Source organism: Eleutherodactylus coqui, chromosome 8, assembly GCF_035609145.1.
Source record: "Eleutherodactylus coqui strain aEleCoq1 chromosome 8, aEleCoq1.hap1, whole genome shotgun sequence".
NCBI lineage: Eukaryota > Metazoa > Chordata > Amphibia > Anura > Eleutherodactylidae > Eleutherodactylus > Eleutherodactylus coqui.
Genome location: NC_089844.1, coordinates 78,267,771 through 78,285,179, shown reverse-complemented (window position 1 = coordinate 78,285,179; position 17,409 = coordinate 78,267,771). Strand labels below are relative to the sequence as shown.

At 46.6% G+C, this 17,409-nt stretch overlaps 1 protein-coding gene across 1 annotated transcript in view; it reads right to left on the bottom strand.

Annotated features, from left to right (window-relative positions):
• Positions 1 to 573: 573 nt before the first annotated feature.
• The window catches only part of LRP2 (LDL receptor related protein 2), a 211,957-nt gene continuing 195,121 nt past the window's right edge, over positions 574 to 17,409 (bottom strand). The window contains exons 77-80 of the mRNA XM_066577806.1: positions 15,123 to 15,236; positions 12,825 to 12,923; positions 11,251 to 11,325; positions 574 to 1,297 (exon numbers count right to left, since the gene is read on the bottom strand). Of these exons, the coding sequence (XP_066433903.1) occupies positions 1,127 to 1,297; positions 11,251 to 11,325; positions 12,825 to 12,923; positions 15,123 to 15,236 (459 nt within the window). The 3' untranslated portion in view covers positions 574 to 1,126. The remainder of the gene's footprint in view (positions 1,298 to 11,250; positions 11,326 to 12,824; positions 12,924 to 15,122; positions 15,237 to 17,409) is intronic.

Below are 17,409 nucleotides of genomic sequence, written 5' to 3'. Positions count from 1 at the left end.
TTTTACAAAGTTGGATATTCCCTTAAAAATACTCTCCACACCAGGCATAGGTCACAGCAGGGCAGCAGCTGTGGGATCATCCCTAGCCGCGGCCACAGCGAAACTCAGAGCCATGAGCTGGGCGGCCTGAAATATTTCTTAAGTGACCAGCTTGGGGTGCTCATGCCTGTCCCCTAGCCCAGCCCTCCCCTGCATGTCACTTCTTGACAATGCATTTATGCCCAATGAAAAGGGCTAAATCTGCGTTTGGGTATGTGGACATAAAAGCATATGCCTGCAGCAGAAATCCGTGGCAGCAGTTTATGAGGCAATATCTGCACTGAAGTACTCAATGTGGATTCCACCCGTGTGACACTCTAGCAATCAAACTGCTTTTAGCTGCAGTTATTTTGATAACCGCATCAACATGCAGTTGCAGCTGCAACATGCGAACCCAGCCTAATCCGTTCTACAGGACTCGGGTCAGCTGGTGTCGATCAACCAATAGGAGAGATCATTTCTGATCGCCACAAAAATGCATGCAATACATTCCACAATACATCATTAATATTTAATTTTTTTATTGACGTCTGATTGTTCCACATTTTGCATAGTACGTAGACTAAAATAAAACTCGTCTACAAGCCGGTACCAGAAAATATATGCAACTGAACAAATACACAAATATATAAATTCTTCATGTAGCTCTATAAAGATAGTTTTCTCAATAGACGTTTGTATAAACAGCTGTACAATTTAAAAAAAACGTTGGTGTTAATCGCGGCCCCTGTACATATTAATGCATTCCTCTGTGTGACGTATTACAAATTACTAATGTGCCTTTAATTATTTTATACTATTCCAAAAGTTTTCACATATCAATGACAATAATTTCTCTCCAAAATTTACAAATATACAAAATATTTATATTATTTTCAGTCAGTCTCAGTGCAAAGATATACATATAGTACATTGTGATAATTCTTCATAAAAATAGCAATTGGCATTTTTTTTTAAAAAAGGCAAAAAAAAGTCTCCACCTAGAGGCTAAAAAGAGAATACTTTATAATGACGTGGATGTTCTTGACCGATACAAAAATATGTGCAAGAGTGTCTGAAATTTCGGGATTCCTAGATGAAGAACTGGTTATACATCTGAGTCTTCCCTAACGAGATTGGCAGTGTCGATGAAAGTGTCCTCCGTGGGGGAGAACGACAAATGTTGCGGTTCCTTTTTCTGAGAATGTTTCGGGAGGGGCGGTGGAGCAGTAAAGGGGGATGGGTCTTCCTCGCCTTCATTTTGTTGGTCTTTTTCCATCTGGAACAATGAAGTACAGTAAGTACGATTATGGTATGATATAAAGGGAATCTCTCACCTACTTTTTGCCCTATAAACTGAGATTATGGACTGAAAGTAGGTGATAGATCTGAGATAGATATGAGATAGATATGAGATAAATAGATATAAGATAGGTAGATCTGAGATAGGTAGATAAATAGATATGATAGATAGATCTGAGATAGATCGGAGATAGATAGATAGAGACAGACAGATACATAGATAGGCAGATAGATACATAGATATAGAGATCTGAGATAGATAGATCTCAGATAGATAGATATGAGAAATAGATAGATAGGCAGACAGGCAGACACAGACAGAGAGACAGATAGGAGATAGATAGATAGATAGACAGGCAGGCAGACACAGATAGAGAGACAGATTGGAGATAGATAGATAGATCGGAGATTGATAGATAGGAGATAGATAGATAGATACATCGGAGATTGATAGATAGGAGATAGATTGGTAGATAGGAGATAGATTGGTAGTAGAGATGAGCGAACACCAAAATGTTCGGGTGTTCGTTATTCGGAACGAACTTCCCGCGATGTTCGAGGGTTCGTTTCGAACAACGAACCCCATTGAAGTCAATGGGCGACCAGAGCATTTTTGTATTTCGCCGATGCTCGCTAAGGTTTTCATGTGTGAAAATCTGGGCAATTCAAGAAAGTGATGGGAACGACACAGCAACGGATAGGGCAGGCGAGGGGCTACATGTTGGGCTGCATCTCAAGTTCACAGGTCCCACTATTAAGCCACAATACCGGCAAGAGTGGGCCCCCCCCCCCTCCCAACAACTTTTACTTCTGAAAAGCCCTCATTAGCATGGCATACCTTTGCTAAGCACCACACTACCTCCAACAAAGCACAATCACTGCCTGCATGACACTCCACTGACACTTCTCCTGGGTTACATGCTGCCCAACCGCCCCCCCTCCCCCCCACAGCGCACACCAAAGTGTCCCTGGGCAGCCTTCAGCTGCCCTCATGCCACACCACGCTCATGTCTATTTAGAAGTGCGTCTGCCATGACGAGGGACCGCAGGCACACACTGCAGAGGTTGGCACGGCTAGGCAGCGACCCTCTTTAAAAGTGGCGGAGCGATAGCCCACAATGCTGTACAGAAGCAATGAGAAATATAATCCTGTGCCACCTCCATCAGGAGCTGCACACGTGGGCATAGCAATGGGGAACCTATGTGCCACACACTATTCATTCTGTCAAGGTGTCTGCATGCCCCAGTCAGACCGGGCTTTTTAATTCATAGACACAGGCAGGTACAACTCCCTATTGTGAAGTCCCTGTCGACCCACAGCATGGGTGGCTCCCTGGAACCCACCGGCGGTACACAGAAATATCCCATTGCATTGCCCAACACAGCTGAGGTAGTAATGTCGTGCTTAATGCAGGTGGGCTTCGGCCCACACTGCATGCCCCAGTCTGACTGGGGTTCTTTATAAGTGTACAGATGTAGTAAAAACTCCGTGTGCACCTACAGCATGGGTGGGTGCCAGGAAGCCACCGGCGGTACACAGAAATATCCCATTGCATTGCCCAACACAGCTGAGGTAGTAATGTTGTGCTTAACCCTTTCCAATCCAATTTGTATATGGTTTTCCTAGGGGGCTTACTCTTTTTCTGCCATTATACAACGGCGCTATATGCTGGCTAAAGCCAGTACTGCATGAGCTGACACGTAGGATAGGCTCCGACAGCAGAGAGGCTGGCAATATACAGTAAGAGAACCCCGACGGACGTCTACCAACAACGGAGCTGTACAGCCTTAAACCCTAATGTCTTTACAGGTCAGCCAGTGGACTGGAAAGGGTTAATGCAGGTGGGTTTCGGCCCACACTGCATGCCCCAGTCAGACTGGGTTTCTTTATAAGTGGAAACAGATGCATTTATAATTCCCTGTGGACCCACAGCATGGGTGGGTGCCAGGAAGCCACCGGCGGTACATAGAAATATCCCATTGCATTGCCCAACACAGCTGAGGTAGTAATGTCGCGCTTAATGCAGGTGGGCTAAAAATTAATTTGATTACACTGTAGGCGAGGGCCCACAAAAATTGCTGTATCAACAGTACTAATGTACATCAGAAAAATTGGCCATGGCCAGCCAAGAGGGCAGGTGAAACCCATTAATCGCTTTGATTAATGTGGCTTAAGTGGTAACTAGGCCTGGAGGCAGCCCAGTGTAACGAAAAATTGGTTCAAGTTAAAGTTCCAACGCTTTTAAGCGCATTGAAACTTATAAAAATTGTTCAGAAAAATTATTTGAGTGAGCCTTGTGGCCCTAAGAAAAATTGCCCGTTCAGCGTGATTACGTGAGGTTTCAGGAGGAGGAGCAGGAGGAGGAGGAGGAATATTAGACACAGATTGATGAAGCAGAAATGTCCCCGTTTTGGATGGTGAGAGAGAACGTAGCTTCCATCCGCGGGTGCAGCCTACGTATTGCTTAGGTATCGCTGCTGTCCGCTGGTGGAGAACAGAAGTCTGGGGAAATCCAGCCTTTGTTCATCTTGATGAGTGTTAGCCTGTCGGCACTGTCGGTTGACAGGCGGGTACGCTTATCTGTGATGATTCCCCCAGCCGCACTAAACACCCTCTCCGACAAGACGCTAGCCGCAGGACAAGCAAGCACCTCCAGGGCATACAGCGCTAGTTCAGGCCACGTGTCCAGCTTCGACACCCAGTAGTTGTAGGTGGCAGAGGCGTCACGGAAAACGGTCGTGCGATCCGCTACGTACTCCCTCACCATCCTTTTACAGTGCTCCCGCCGACTCAGCCTTGACTGGGGAGCGGTGACACAGTCTTGGTGGGGAGCCATAAAGCTGTCCAGGCCCTTAAAGACTGTTGCACTGCCTGGGATGTACATGCTGCTCGATCTACGCACATCCCCTGCTACCTTGCCCTCGGTACTGCGCCTTCTGCCACTAACGCTGTCGGCTGGGAATTTTACCATCAGCTTGTCCGCAAGGGTCCTGTGGTATAGCAACACTCTCGAACCCCTTTCCTCTTCGGGAATCAGAGTGGGCAGGTTCTCCTTATACCGTGGATCGAGCAGTGTGTACACCCAGTAATCCGTCGTGGCCAGAATGCGTGCAACGCGAGGGTCACGAGAAAGGCATCCTAACATGAAGTCAGCCATGTGTGCCAGGGTACCTGTACGCAACACATGGCTGTCTTCACTAGGAAGATCACTTTCAGGATCCTCCTCCTCCTCCTCCTCAGGCCATACACGCTGAAAGGATGACAGGCAATCAGCCGGTGTACCGTCAGCAGCGGGCCAAGCTGTCTCTTCCCCCTCCTCCTCATGCTCCTCCTCCTCCTCCTGTACGCGCTGAGAAATAGACAGGAGGGTGCCCTGACTATCCAGCGGCATACTGTCTTCCCCCGCCCCCGTTTTCGAGCGCAAAGCAGCTGCCTTTATGGTTTGCAGGGAATTTCTCAAGATGCATAGCAGAGGAATGGTGACGCTAATGATTGTAGCATCGCCGCTCACCACCTGGGTAGACTCCTCAAAATTACCAAGGACATGGCAGATGTCTGCCAACCAGGCCCACTCTTCTGAAAGGAATTGAGGAGGCTGACTCCCACTGCGCCGCCCATGTTGGAGTTGGTATTCGACTATAGCTCTACGCTGTTCATAGAGCCTGGCCAACATGTGGAGCATAGAGTTCCACCGTGTGGGCACGTCGCACAGCAGTCGGTGCACTGGCAGCTTAAAGTGATGTTGCAGGGTGGCAGCGTCCGTGTGGGACTTGCGGAAATGTGCGCAGAGCCGGCGCGCCTTTACGAGCAGGTCTGACAAGCGTGGGTAGCTTTTCAGAAACCGCTGAACCATCAAATTAAAGACGTGGGCCAGGCATGGCACGTGCGTGAGGCTGCCGAGCTGCAGAGCCGCCACCAGGTTACGGCCGTTGTCACACACGACCATGCCCGGTTGGAGGCTCAGCGGCGCAAGCTAGCGGTCGGTCTGCTGTGTCAGACCCTGCAGCAGTTCGTGGGCCGTGTGCCTCTTATCGCCTAAGCTGAGTAGTTTCAGCACGGCCTGCTGACGCTTGCCCACCGCTGTGCTGCCACACCGCGCGACACCGACTGCTGGCGACATGCTGCTGCTAACACATCTTGATTGCGAGACAGAGGAGGAGGAGGAGGAGGAGGGTGCTTTAGTGGAGGAAGCATACACCTCCGCAGATACCACCACCGAGCTGGGGCCCGCAATTCTGGGGGTGGGTAGGACGTGAGCGGTCCCGGGCTCTGACTCTGTCCCAGCCTCCACTAAATTCACCCAATGTGCCGTCAGGGAGATGTAGTGGCCCTGCCCGCCTGTGCTTGTCCACGTGTCCGTTGTTAAGTGGACCGTGGCAGTAACCGCGTTGGTGAGGGCGCGTACAATGTTGCGGGAGACGTGGTCGTGCAGGGCTGGGACGGCACATCGGGAAAAGTAGTGGCGACTGGGAACTGAGTAGCGCGGGGCCGCCGCCTCCATGATACTTTTGAAGGACTCCGTTTCCACAACCCTATACGGCAGCATCTCAAGGCTGATGAATTTTGCTATGCGGACGGTTAACGTTTGAGCGTGCGGGTGCGTGGTGGCGTACTTGCGCTTGCGCTCCAACAGTTGCGCAAGCGACGGCTGGACGGTGCGCTGAACTACACTGCTGGATGGGGCCGAGGACAGCGGAGGTGAGGGTGTGGGTGCAGGCCAGGAGACGGTAGTGCCTGTGTCCTGAGAGGGGGGTTGCATCTCAGTGGCAGGTTGGGGCACAGGGGGAGAGGCAGGGGTGCAAACCGGAGGCGCTGAACGGCCTTCGTTCCACCTTGTGGGGTGCTTGGCCATCATATGTCTGCGCATGGTGGTGGTGGTGAGGCTGTTGGTGTTGGCTCCCCGGCTGAGCTTTGCGCGACAAAGGTTGCACACCACTGTTCGTCGGTCGTCAGGCGTCTCTGTGAAAAACTGCCAGACCTTAGAGCACCTCGGCCTCTGCAGGGTGGCATGGCGCGAGGGGGCGCTTTGGGAAACACTTGGTGGATTATTCGGTCTGGCCCTGCCTCTACCCCTGGCCACCGCACTGCCTCTTGCAACCTGCCCTGCTGATGCCCTTGACTCCCCCTCTGAAGACCTGTCCTCCTGAGTAAGCGTTGCACACCAGGTGGGGTCAGTCACCTCATCGTCCTGCTGCTCTTCCTCCGAATCCTCTGTGCGCTGCTCCCTCGGACTTACTGCCCTTACTACTACCTCACTGCAAGACAACTGTGTCTGATCGTCATCGTCCTCCTCACCCACAGAAAGTTGTTGAGACAGTTGGCGGAAGTCCCCAGCCTCTTCCCCCGGACCCCGGGAACTTTCGAATGGTTGGGCATCAGTGACGATAAACTCCTCTGGTGGGAGAGGAACCGCTGCTGCCCAATCTAAGCAGGGGCCCGAGAACAGTTCCTGGGAGTGTTCCCGCTCCTGAGCAGGTGTCATTGTAGTGGAGTGAGGAGGCTGGGAGGAAGGAGGAGCAGCAGACAGAGGATTCGGATTTGCAGCAGTGGACGGCGCAGAACTGTGGGTTGACGATAGGTTGCTCGAAGCACTTTCTGCCATCCAGGACAGGACCTGCTCACACTGCTCATTTTCTAATAACCGTCTCCCGCGTGGACCCATTAATTGGGCGATGAATGTGGGGACGCCAGAAACGTGCCTCTCTCCTAATCGCGCAGCAGTCGGCTGCGACACACCTGGATCAGGAGCTCGGCCTGTGCCCACACCCTGACTTGGCCCTCCGCGTCCTCGGCCGCGTCCACGTCCTCTAGGCCTACCCCTACCCCTCAGCATGCTGTATTACCAGTGATTTGATTTCACAGGCAGCTAATAAATTGGCGCAAGACTGCAGGCCAAATATAATTTTTTCCCTTTTTTGAAAACGAAAGGCCCCACTGCCTCTAGTGAATGTATAATCTAAGTTTAATAACTGTGCTGTTTTCCTGCTAATGTGTCACAGAACGTGAGGGTAGCAGAGTTATTAACTGTGGCAGAGCAGGTATTTTTTTTCCCAATTAAGGAAAGCAAATGGCGAAGCCAGCAGTAAACCGTAGCTGGGTGCGTCTGATTTTTAAAGGTTGCACACGCAGCCGACACGTGTCCACCGCCCTTAGGACGGACAGAGGCAGGACAAATAGAAATATTTTCCGTTTTTTTGCACCAAAAGGCAGCACTGCGTATATTCAATGAACATGAGAAGTTTAATAACTGTGCTGTGTCCCTGCTAATGTGTCACAGAACGTGAGGGTAGCAGAGTTATTAACTCTGGCAGAGCAGGTATTTTTTTTCCCAATTAAGGAAAGCAAATGGCGAAGCCAGCAGTAAACCGTAGCTGGGTGCGTCTGATTTTTAAAGGTTGCACACGCAGCCGACACGTGTCCACCGCCCTTAGGACGGACAGAGGCAGGACAAATAGAAATATTTTCAGTTTTTTTGCACCAAAAGGCAGCACTGCGTATATTCAATGAACATGAGAAGTTTAATAACTGTGCTGTGTCCCTGCTAATGTGTCACAGAACGTGAGGGTAGCAGAGTTATTAACTCTGGCAGAGCAGGTATTTTTTTTCCCAATTAAGGAAAGCAAATGGCGAAGCCAGCAGTAAACCGTAGCTGGGTGCGTCTGATTTTTAAAGGTTGCACACGCAGCCGACACGTGTCCACCGGCGTTAGGACGGACAGAGGCAGGACAAATAGAAATATTTTCCGTTTTTTTCCACCAAAAGGCAGCACTGCATATATTCAATGAACATGAGAAGTTTAATAACTGTGCTGTGGCCCTGCTAATGTGTCACAGAACGTGAGGGTAGCAGAGTTATTAACTGTGGCAGAGCAGGTATTTTTTTTCCCAATTAAGGAAAGCAAATGGCGAAGCCAGCAGTAAACCGTAGCTGGGTGCGTCTGATTTTTAAAGGTTGCACATGCAGCCGACACGTGTCCACCGCCCTTAGGACGGACAGAGGCAGGACAAATAGAAATATTTTCCGTTTTTTTCCACCAAAAGGCAGCACTGCGTATATTCAATGAATAATAACTGTGTTATTATTATAACTGTGTGGCCCTGCCTACACAATTCTTTCCCTGCAGTATCAATGGAGGGTGCAATGCTCTGCAGAGGCGATTTTGAGAAGTAAAAAAAAAATGCAGCACAGCTAACAGCAGCCAGCACAGTACTGCACACGGTTAAATATGGCCCTAGAAAGGACCGTTGAGGTTCTTGAAGGCTACACTCACTCCTAACACTCTCCCTGCCTATGCAGCACTTCTGTCCCTAATGCCGGGTGCAACGCTCTGCAGAGGCGATTTTGAGAAAAAAAAAATTGCCACTGCTAACAGCAGCCAACACACAGCTATCAGTGGCCCTAATAAGGACCTTTGGGGGGTCTTGAAGCCTACACTAACTACCAATTCTTTCCCTACAGCAGCTCCGGTACAAACAGCACTGTCCCTCATCTAACTCACACGGCATCTGAGGCGAGCCGCGGGAGGGGCCGACTTTTATATTCGGCGGACACCTGATCTTCCCAGCCACTCACTGCAGGGGGGTGGTATAGGGCTTGAACGTCACAGGGGGAAGTTGTAATGCCTTCCCTGTCTTTCAATTGGCCAGAAAAGCGCGCTAACGTCTCAGGGAAGGAAGTGAAAGTAACCCGAACACCGCATGGTGTTCGTTACTAATAACGAACATCACGAACACCCTAATATTCGCACGAATATCAAGCTCGGAAGAACACGTTCGCTCATCTCTAATTGGTAGATAGGAGATAGATTGGTAGATAGATAGATAGATGATAGATGATAGATATGAGATAGATCTGAGATAGATAGACAGATAGATATGAGATAAATAGATAGACAGACAGATAGATATGAGATATAGATATAAAATAGCTAGCTAGAGAGAGAGAGAAATAGGAGATAGATAGATAAATAGATATGAGATAGATAGATAGATAGATATGGGTTTGATAGAAAGATCTGAGATAGATAGATAGATAAATAAATAGATATGAGATAGATCTGAGATAGATATGAAATTGATAGATACATACATACATAGGCAGATAGATATGGGATTGATAGATAGATATGAGAGATAGATAGATAGATATATGATAGATCTGAAATAGATAGGAGATAGATAGATCAGAGATAGATATGAGAGACAGACAGATATGAGATAGATAGATCTCAGATAGATATGAGACAAATAGATATAAGATAGATAGTAAATAGATATCAGATAGATAGATAGATAGATAGATAGATAGATAGATATGAGATAAATAGATATAAAATAGATAGATAAATAGATATGAGATATAAGAGAGATAGATAAATATCATAACTATATCATGCATGCCCACAAAGATCCTCAGTGTCTGATGCCATCACTGGACGTCAGACGTGGCATTCGTAAACTTGCTGAGAAAGTTATATAAGCAGAGCACACAGTTGTAAGGGTATGTTCACACATAGTGGAATTGGTGCAGATTTTCTGCAGTGAAAAATCTACAGCAAAACCCTTCTCAATCAAGAGAGTGAAATCTGCTACAGATCCATGTAAATATCCATATCAAAATCTGCCCCATATGGGTTTTGCCTGGTCTGCTGGCTGAGCCCGATTAACAGGTCAGCAGAGTAATCAACGTACCTCTTCAGCAGCCTACAAGAGTGCTCAGAGCTCTATTTAAATGTCTCCATCCCATCTGTCTTTGCCAATTATTGAATCGTTCTACCTAGTGTGCCCTCATTCTGCCATTATCTGTCTCCTGTGCCATTATCTGTCTCCTGTGCCATTATCTGTCTTCTGTGTTTGTAGACTACCCTCTTCTGCTGATACCTGAATTTGACCTTTGATTTGCCCCCATTCCCATTCGCCTGTCGTGTTGTACCTCATAGTTTTGTGGTTCTGACCCTACACTGTACCTGACTGTGATTCTTATCAATCCTTTGGCTCTGATATTCCCTTTGACCTCCTGGTACTGACTCTTGGCACACATGGCCAACAAAGTCAAACAAGCCACCAGTGAATGGCTACTCTGGTGACACATCCTAGATATTCATAGCAATTAAAGACTACATCCCGTTTGGAGCGGTTAAAGGGTGAAAACCTGTGGTCCTAAGTGTTACTAGCCAGAGTAGCTTGGCCCAATTCTAATTGTGAACACGCATTTACTACACAAGCATTAACATTACATCCATCTATCTAATGTCCATCTACCTTGATAAGATACAATGTTTCCTTATAGAAAAGTATTGTATATCAGAAATGGTTTTAAGGAGTTCGGGGGAAAAAACATGCTTTAAACCATCTCAAACTGGTGAAAAGACATAAAAAAGCTGGACTCCCCCAATCCCCCCACAACTCCTGTTTTACAGGTTCCTTGTTCTCCACTGATCTTCAACTTCCTGACCGCTGTAGCTAATCACTCAAAGTGAGCTGGTGATTGGCTGCAGAAGTCACATGTCCCTGGTGTTGGTGGTCTCATCACTAGCACACTGCAGCAGGCACTGAAGAGCAGCAGGAGGCTGGGCAATGGGAGCGATAGAGCTCCAGGGAAAAAAGTATGACTTTTTCCATGTTTTTCCACCACTCTGAACTGGTTAGAGAAAAAAGTTTCTCCTTGGATAAAAGTTTCTCCTTTAATATTTTAACAACTAATATTTGTTTTTTTTGTTTGTAAATACACATAGAACAATTGTTGGTTGAGGCTCACATCCATTAATGAGAGATATGCTGTACAGAGGGCCTAGGTCTTCTTTATATACCACCTTAAAATGTGCTAGACCTGAATTTTGGCTCTTGAGATCGATTTTTCCTGTGTTTATAAATAATTCTGCACTTCTCCATTTATCTCGACAATGTTCTCAGGAGGACACCTTTACTCACCTCCGCATAGATTGGATTTTCAAAGTTTGTGCTTTGTTTAATCTTCCGTTTAAAGAAACTCCACTTTGATTCCTGCTGAGAAACATGAGATGAATACGGTGTCATTGTACATTGGCGGACAGAAGCGTCTGGTAGAAAAACACAATCCTCTGACAGAAGTGACTTTCAAAAGAAGAGCGTCTTGTGTGCTGCTGCAGGCCTCAAGTCATCAAAATAATAGAGGTAATGACGGGCTTTAGAGAAATTGGTCAGGAACATAATAGACACAACAGACAAAGCCAGTGACTAGTATTTGCCCGATGCTACTAGACAAAAGGCATTTATGATGCCAACATAGGAAGCATATATTTTTTTAATACCGATAGATTCACTAGACATATTGGATATTCCATTGAGGGCAACTATATGGACAGTACAAATGGTATTGTGGTCAGTAGCCCAATGAGAATGATTAAATCACAGAGCGCCACCGCTGCCCACCCCACTCACTTGCTGCTGTGGTTGTGGTTGGGCGCTGTTGTCATCCACGATTTGCACACTACTCTCACTCTTCTGCTCACTCCCAGCTTTCTGATCGTAGGGGTTGTGCACACTCCCACCCCATTTCCTTAAGGGCCAGCATGCTCGCTAAATCTGTTCCCTTTCAATCCTGTACCTACACCTCCTGTATTAGGCATCCACACCATAGGGTGGATGCCTAAGCAGTTGGTCTCATTAGCCATTGTGACAAAGCACCTGTTAGTTCTGTATTCCGGCCCTGACTCCTGAAAATTCTGACTTTGGTGCTCCCTGACATTGGCTCTGTTTGCTGAACTTCATTATTGCTCACAGCCTGCCCTGACCTTCTGCCTAGACTATGCTATTGATACTGTGCCAACAGCCCTGACCTTTACTATGTTTCTGGATAAGCACCTGTTCAACCATCACATACTGCACCTCAACCGTGTGCAGCATCAGCAACCACATGACTGGTTCTATCTGTGCATGTAATGGCTTGGGGACCCCACAGCAAAGAGCATATACCACTTGGAAGTGTCAAGGGTAAAAACCAGGGTTTCCCAGGTGCTGTGTCCTCAGACAGCCTAACGCCATATCAGTGTGTGGCAAGGTGGATCCACATCTGTCTACTAATAGATTGAAGGGAAATGCGGTCCACCTTGATGCCACTTTGAAGTCCATATATTTTCACTTAGGTGTTAGGAACAGGCCTGTTTCTCAGAAAAAATACAATGTGGGTTCCAGAGTGTAATAAAGTACAACGTGTTCACCCTCTATTTGCTTCTTTCTCTCACAGTGATTTGACATTCATGCTGCACATGAAAAGGAGGCATACATTCCTTTTAGACAGACCAGAAACTCTGACAGTCTATCACCACTGTTTCACAGAGCCCCTGTCACATACCGACTGCTTATGCCCCTCCAGAAGGCTCTGCAAAGTTGATATGTGGTTGCCCGCATCCTCCACCAGTAATCAACTGAGATGACGTTATTTTGAGTTAGGACAATCTCATTTCTACTAAGCAATATTTTACAGTGTCAATGTCTAAATAGAAATAATTGTAGCATACCTCAACCTGAAGTGGTTCTGTGCTTGCTGAGGCTTGTGGGGTGTCAACAGAATACAGTGGATTTTCAAAGTTATCTGTTTTTTGTCCACTACTTATGTCAGTCACCTGGAAATATGAAAGGAAGGATAATACTTTACTGTCATCATCAATCAGTTCACTGTGTGATTGTTCTCAGCAAGAGAAACAAAGTAATCTTGTAGATATACTTTTCAATGGTTAACAAAAAGAAGTGATGTTACAGCAAGCTTTCCAAACTACTTAGGTGTCTTTATTAGACTAACGCCTAAAGGCTTATTAAGACACAACGATTATCACTCAAAATTCGCTCAAATGCCATATATTGAGCGATAATCGTTGCGTGTAAATGTGCCCATCTTTCAGCTTTCTGCTGAACGATGGTTTTCAGTTTGGCTTGAAATCCGTCGTTGAGCGGAACAGCTGATAAGACGGACGGCACGCTGTGTTCTGCTCTGGGAGTGCTGATAACAGCTAATTGCGTTGTATCAGCTGTTCTCAGCTGTCAGAACAAAAGGAATTTATTCAGGGAATAGCGGGCGGTCCTCTGAATAAATTCAGCTCATATGTGCAGTTAACCCGTTAAGGACCAGGCTGTTATGTACCTTATGGACCAGACACTTTTTAAGGATGTGGTGCCCTATTTTTTTCCTTCAGCTACCAAAATTATTTTTGCTGCATTTTTTTCCCATGACATATAGGGTTATTTTTTTATACCTTTTTTTCACTGACTTTTTTTGTTTTGTGTTTTAGTTTTATAGGGGATAAAAAAGCTAAAAAATGATTTTTAAAAAATGTATATATTTTTTTTAAATTAGTACATTTACGGGAAAATAAAGCATAGGAACGAGTTCCTCATTTTGTTTCAGATGTTTTGATATATAATATATATGGTTTTGCATTACAGGGCGCATACAGAGATGGTTTTGGTTGGGTCGGCTTTGGGTTATTTTCTTTTTTATGTATATATTTTTGTTTAATTCTGTAATTTTGTTTTACTTATTTATGTAATTATTTTTTTTACTATGTACCCATGATGTCATATAAGACCTCTGGGGGATATTCACATGTTTTTTTTTATTACACACTTTTCCACTGTAGCTGGTGCATTTATAGGAGCCTCAGTTACAGGGAAAAACATCCCCTGTAGTGACATTAGTCACTTGCATAGCTATTCAGGGTCTTCTAGGACCTGCAGCTCTGCTATCCAGGGAATCCCAGTGTTTACATGACCCACAGGCTTGCGTAGTGGAAGAAGCACTTCCACTTTCACTTGTTAGTACATAGCTTTCATTGAGTGCTGTATACTAAAGAAAGGAGAAGGCAGAAAGGGTTAAAAACTGCTGCCTTCTCCTTGAGAGTTTTCAGCTGTGACTAACAGCTGACAACCTGACCTGTTTCTGCTTGATTGCAGAAGCAGGAGCTTTAATCCCCTGCCATATTTTTACTGTCAGCTGAGATTAAAGCCCAGGAGTAAGTATGATAAATTTATGGTGCTTGGTCCTAAATAGATAAATCGCTGATAGGGTCTTTCATGCTGACCTAAAAATCATTGTTAATTTGGACCTACATCATTCTGTCTAAACAGGCAGTCATTCATCTATGAACGACTGCCTGTTTACTGTGAATGGAGGTGGCTTGCTGGAACGATCTTCAGTCCACTCCGCCTTCATTTACTAACGATGATCACTCCTGTGTGAAGGCACAAGAGCAATCATTGCTAGAACAGCTGTTGGGCACTTATGCAAAAAGGCCTTTACATGGCACCAAACATTTTTCTTTTAATTAGGTCACTTAATTAGGTCAGGAGACTTATAAGGCCATTCATGCTCCTCCGGGTAATATGCAAATAAGGGAGATGGAATGATACCTCTGCAGACCCACTTATTAGAAGACAGCATTCCTTCAATTCAATGTTAGACTCTTTATACAAGCCTTGTAAAAATGTTACAAGGCTTGTATAAGGAGTCTAACACTGGCTTGAAGGAATGCTGCCTACCAATAGGTGGTGCTGCAGAGGTAACATTCCATCTCCCTTATTTGCACAATGTCTACTGAATCAATGATCTGTCTGTGTTATGCATGGACGAGCTGGGTCCTCCATCGCAAGAGACACTCATAGCCATTCTTTGCTCAGGTCAATAAATGAAGACATTGCAAGGAGTATGGCTTCTATTATTTTTTTTAGCTCTACAGACTTCGCCCATCTCCTTCTAGGTCTAAGTTCCCACTAGTCAACTTGTCTCCAGTATACATTATAATCTGTCAGGAGAGCACCAGGCGTCTTACATCTGGCGGCTGGCTGATGTTCACCACACTGACTCCACCTTCCCCGGCGTTTGAGTACATAGGATTTTCATATGTAATTGGCTCCTTCCCAGCATCCATTGTGAACGTTTCATTCTAAAAAAACAATAATAGTAATTATGTATCAACCACTATGCAGTATACAGTAATTACCAAATTAACCACATTAAAAAAAATATTTCTGCTGAGCAATTATTAAGGGGGGTTGTCCGGTCGTCACCATTTTTTTCAAGTATAGCTGTAGATGTGTTGAAATAGCAAAAGCAGTAATACTTACCCGTCCTCTCCTCCGGGGATCCAACACTGCAGCACTGCGTTCTCTGAGTCTTTATTTAGGAATGGCTACCACCAGGGTCCTGGCATCATTACTAGAGATGAGCGAGCACCAAAATGCTCGGGTGCTCGTTACTCGGGACAAAATTATCGCGATGCTCGAGGGTTTGTTTCGAGTAACGAACCCCATTGAAGTCAATGGGCGACCCGAGCATTTTTGTATTTCGCCGATGCTCGCTAAGGTTTTCATGTGTGAAAATCTGGGCAATTCAAGAAAGTGATGGGAACGACACAGCAACGGATAGGGCAGGCGAGGGGCTACATGTTGGGCTGCATCTCAAGTTCACAGGTCCCACTATTAAGCCACAATACCGGCAAGAGTGGGCCCCCCCCCCCCCTCCCAACAACTTTTACTTCTGAAAAGCCCTCATTAGCATGGCATACCTTTGCTAAGCACCACACTACCTCCAACAAAGCACAATCACTGCCTGCATGACACTCCGCTGGCACTTCTCCTGGGTTACATGCTGCCCAACCCCCCCCCCCTGCACGACAGTGTCCACAGCGTACACCAAATTGTCCCTGCCCAGCCTTCAGCTGCCCTCATGCCACGCCACCCTCATGTCTATTTATAAGTGCGTCTGCCACAGGAAAAGCAGGCACACACTGCAGAGGGTTGGCTTGGCTAGGCAGCGACCCCCCCATAAAAGGGGTGGGCCGATAGTCCACAATGCTGTACAGAAGCAATGAGAAATCCAATCCTGTGCCACCTCCATCTGGAGCTGCACACGTGGGCATAGCAATGGGGAACCTATGTGCCACACACTATTCATTCTGTCAAGGTGTCTGCATGGCCCAGTCAGACCGCGGTTTTTTATAAATAGTCACAGGCAGGTACAACTCCGCAATGGGAATTCCGTGTGCATCCACAGCATGGGTGGCTCCCTGGAACCCACCGGCGGTACATAAAAATATCCCATTGCATTGCCCATCACAGCTGAGGTAATGTTGTGCTTAATACAGGTGGGCTTCGGCCCACACTGCATGCCCCAGTCTGACTGGGGTTCTTTACAAGTGGACAGATGTAGGTTAAACTCCGTGTGCACCTACAGCATGGGTGGCTCCCTGGAACCCACCGGTGGTACATAAATAAATCCCATTGCATTGCCCATCACAGCTGAGGTAATGTCGTGGTTAATGCAGGTGGGCTTCGGCCCACACTGCATGCCCCAGTCAGACTGGGGTTCTTTACAAGTGGACAGATGTAGGTTAAACTCCGTGTGCACCTACAGCATGGGTGGCTCCCTGGAACCCACCGGCGGTACATAAATATATCCCATTGCAGTGCCCTACTCAGCAGAGCTAACGTCAGATACAATACAGGTGGGCTTCGGCCCACACTGCATGCCCCAGTCAGACTGGTAATATGTACCTTAACAGTAACCTCGTTGGTGGTAATGTGGTGGTGACTGCGGACCTAGTAGCGCGGTTTTATGTAGTTGGTTTTCGGAATGTGGCCAGGATTAAGTGAGCCGTGGCGGGGGGATGGTGGTGGTGCTCTCTTGTTGTGTCGTTAAAGGTGAAATTCTTGGACTGCCACCAGACGGACCAATGCAAAGGTATTTGCCAAGAATGTTTTCATTGTTGGAGGAGGAGGGGGATGTTTTGGAGGCACTATGTGTCCTCTACACGTGTCCGTGGTTATATGCACCTTAACAGTAACAGCGTTGGTGGGAAATGGCCTCGCCGCCATCATGTCTTTGTGAAGCCTCTGTTTCCACACCCCAGTGACATACCATTAGTAGCGGTATAGGCAGAGCCCAGAATTATTAACATTTCAGCGGTAGCATTAGGGACAGGCCCCACTAACATATCACTAGCAGCAGTATAGGGGAAGCGCAGTCTTAGTTCCATTTCAGTAATAGTAGCACTCAAGACAGGCCCCAGTAACATTCCCATTGCAGCAGTTTAGGGAGATAACAGTCTCTTTCACATT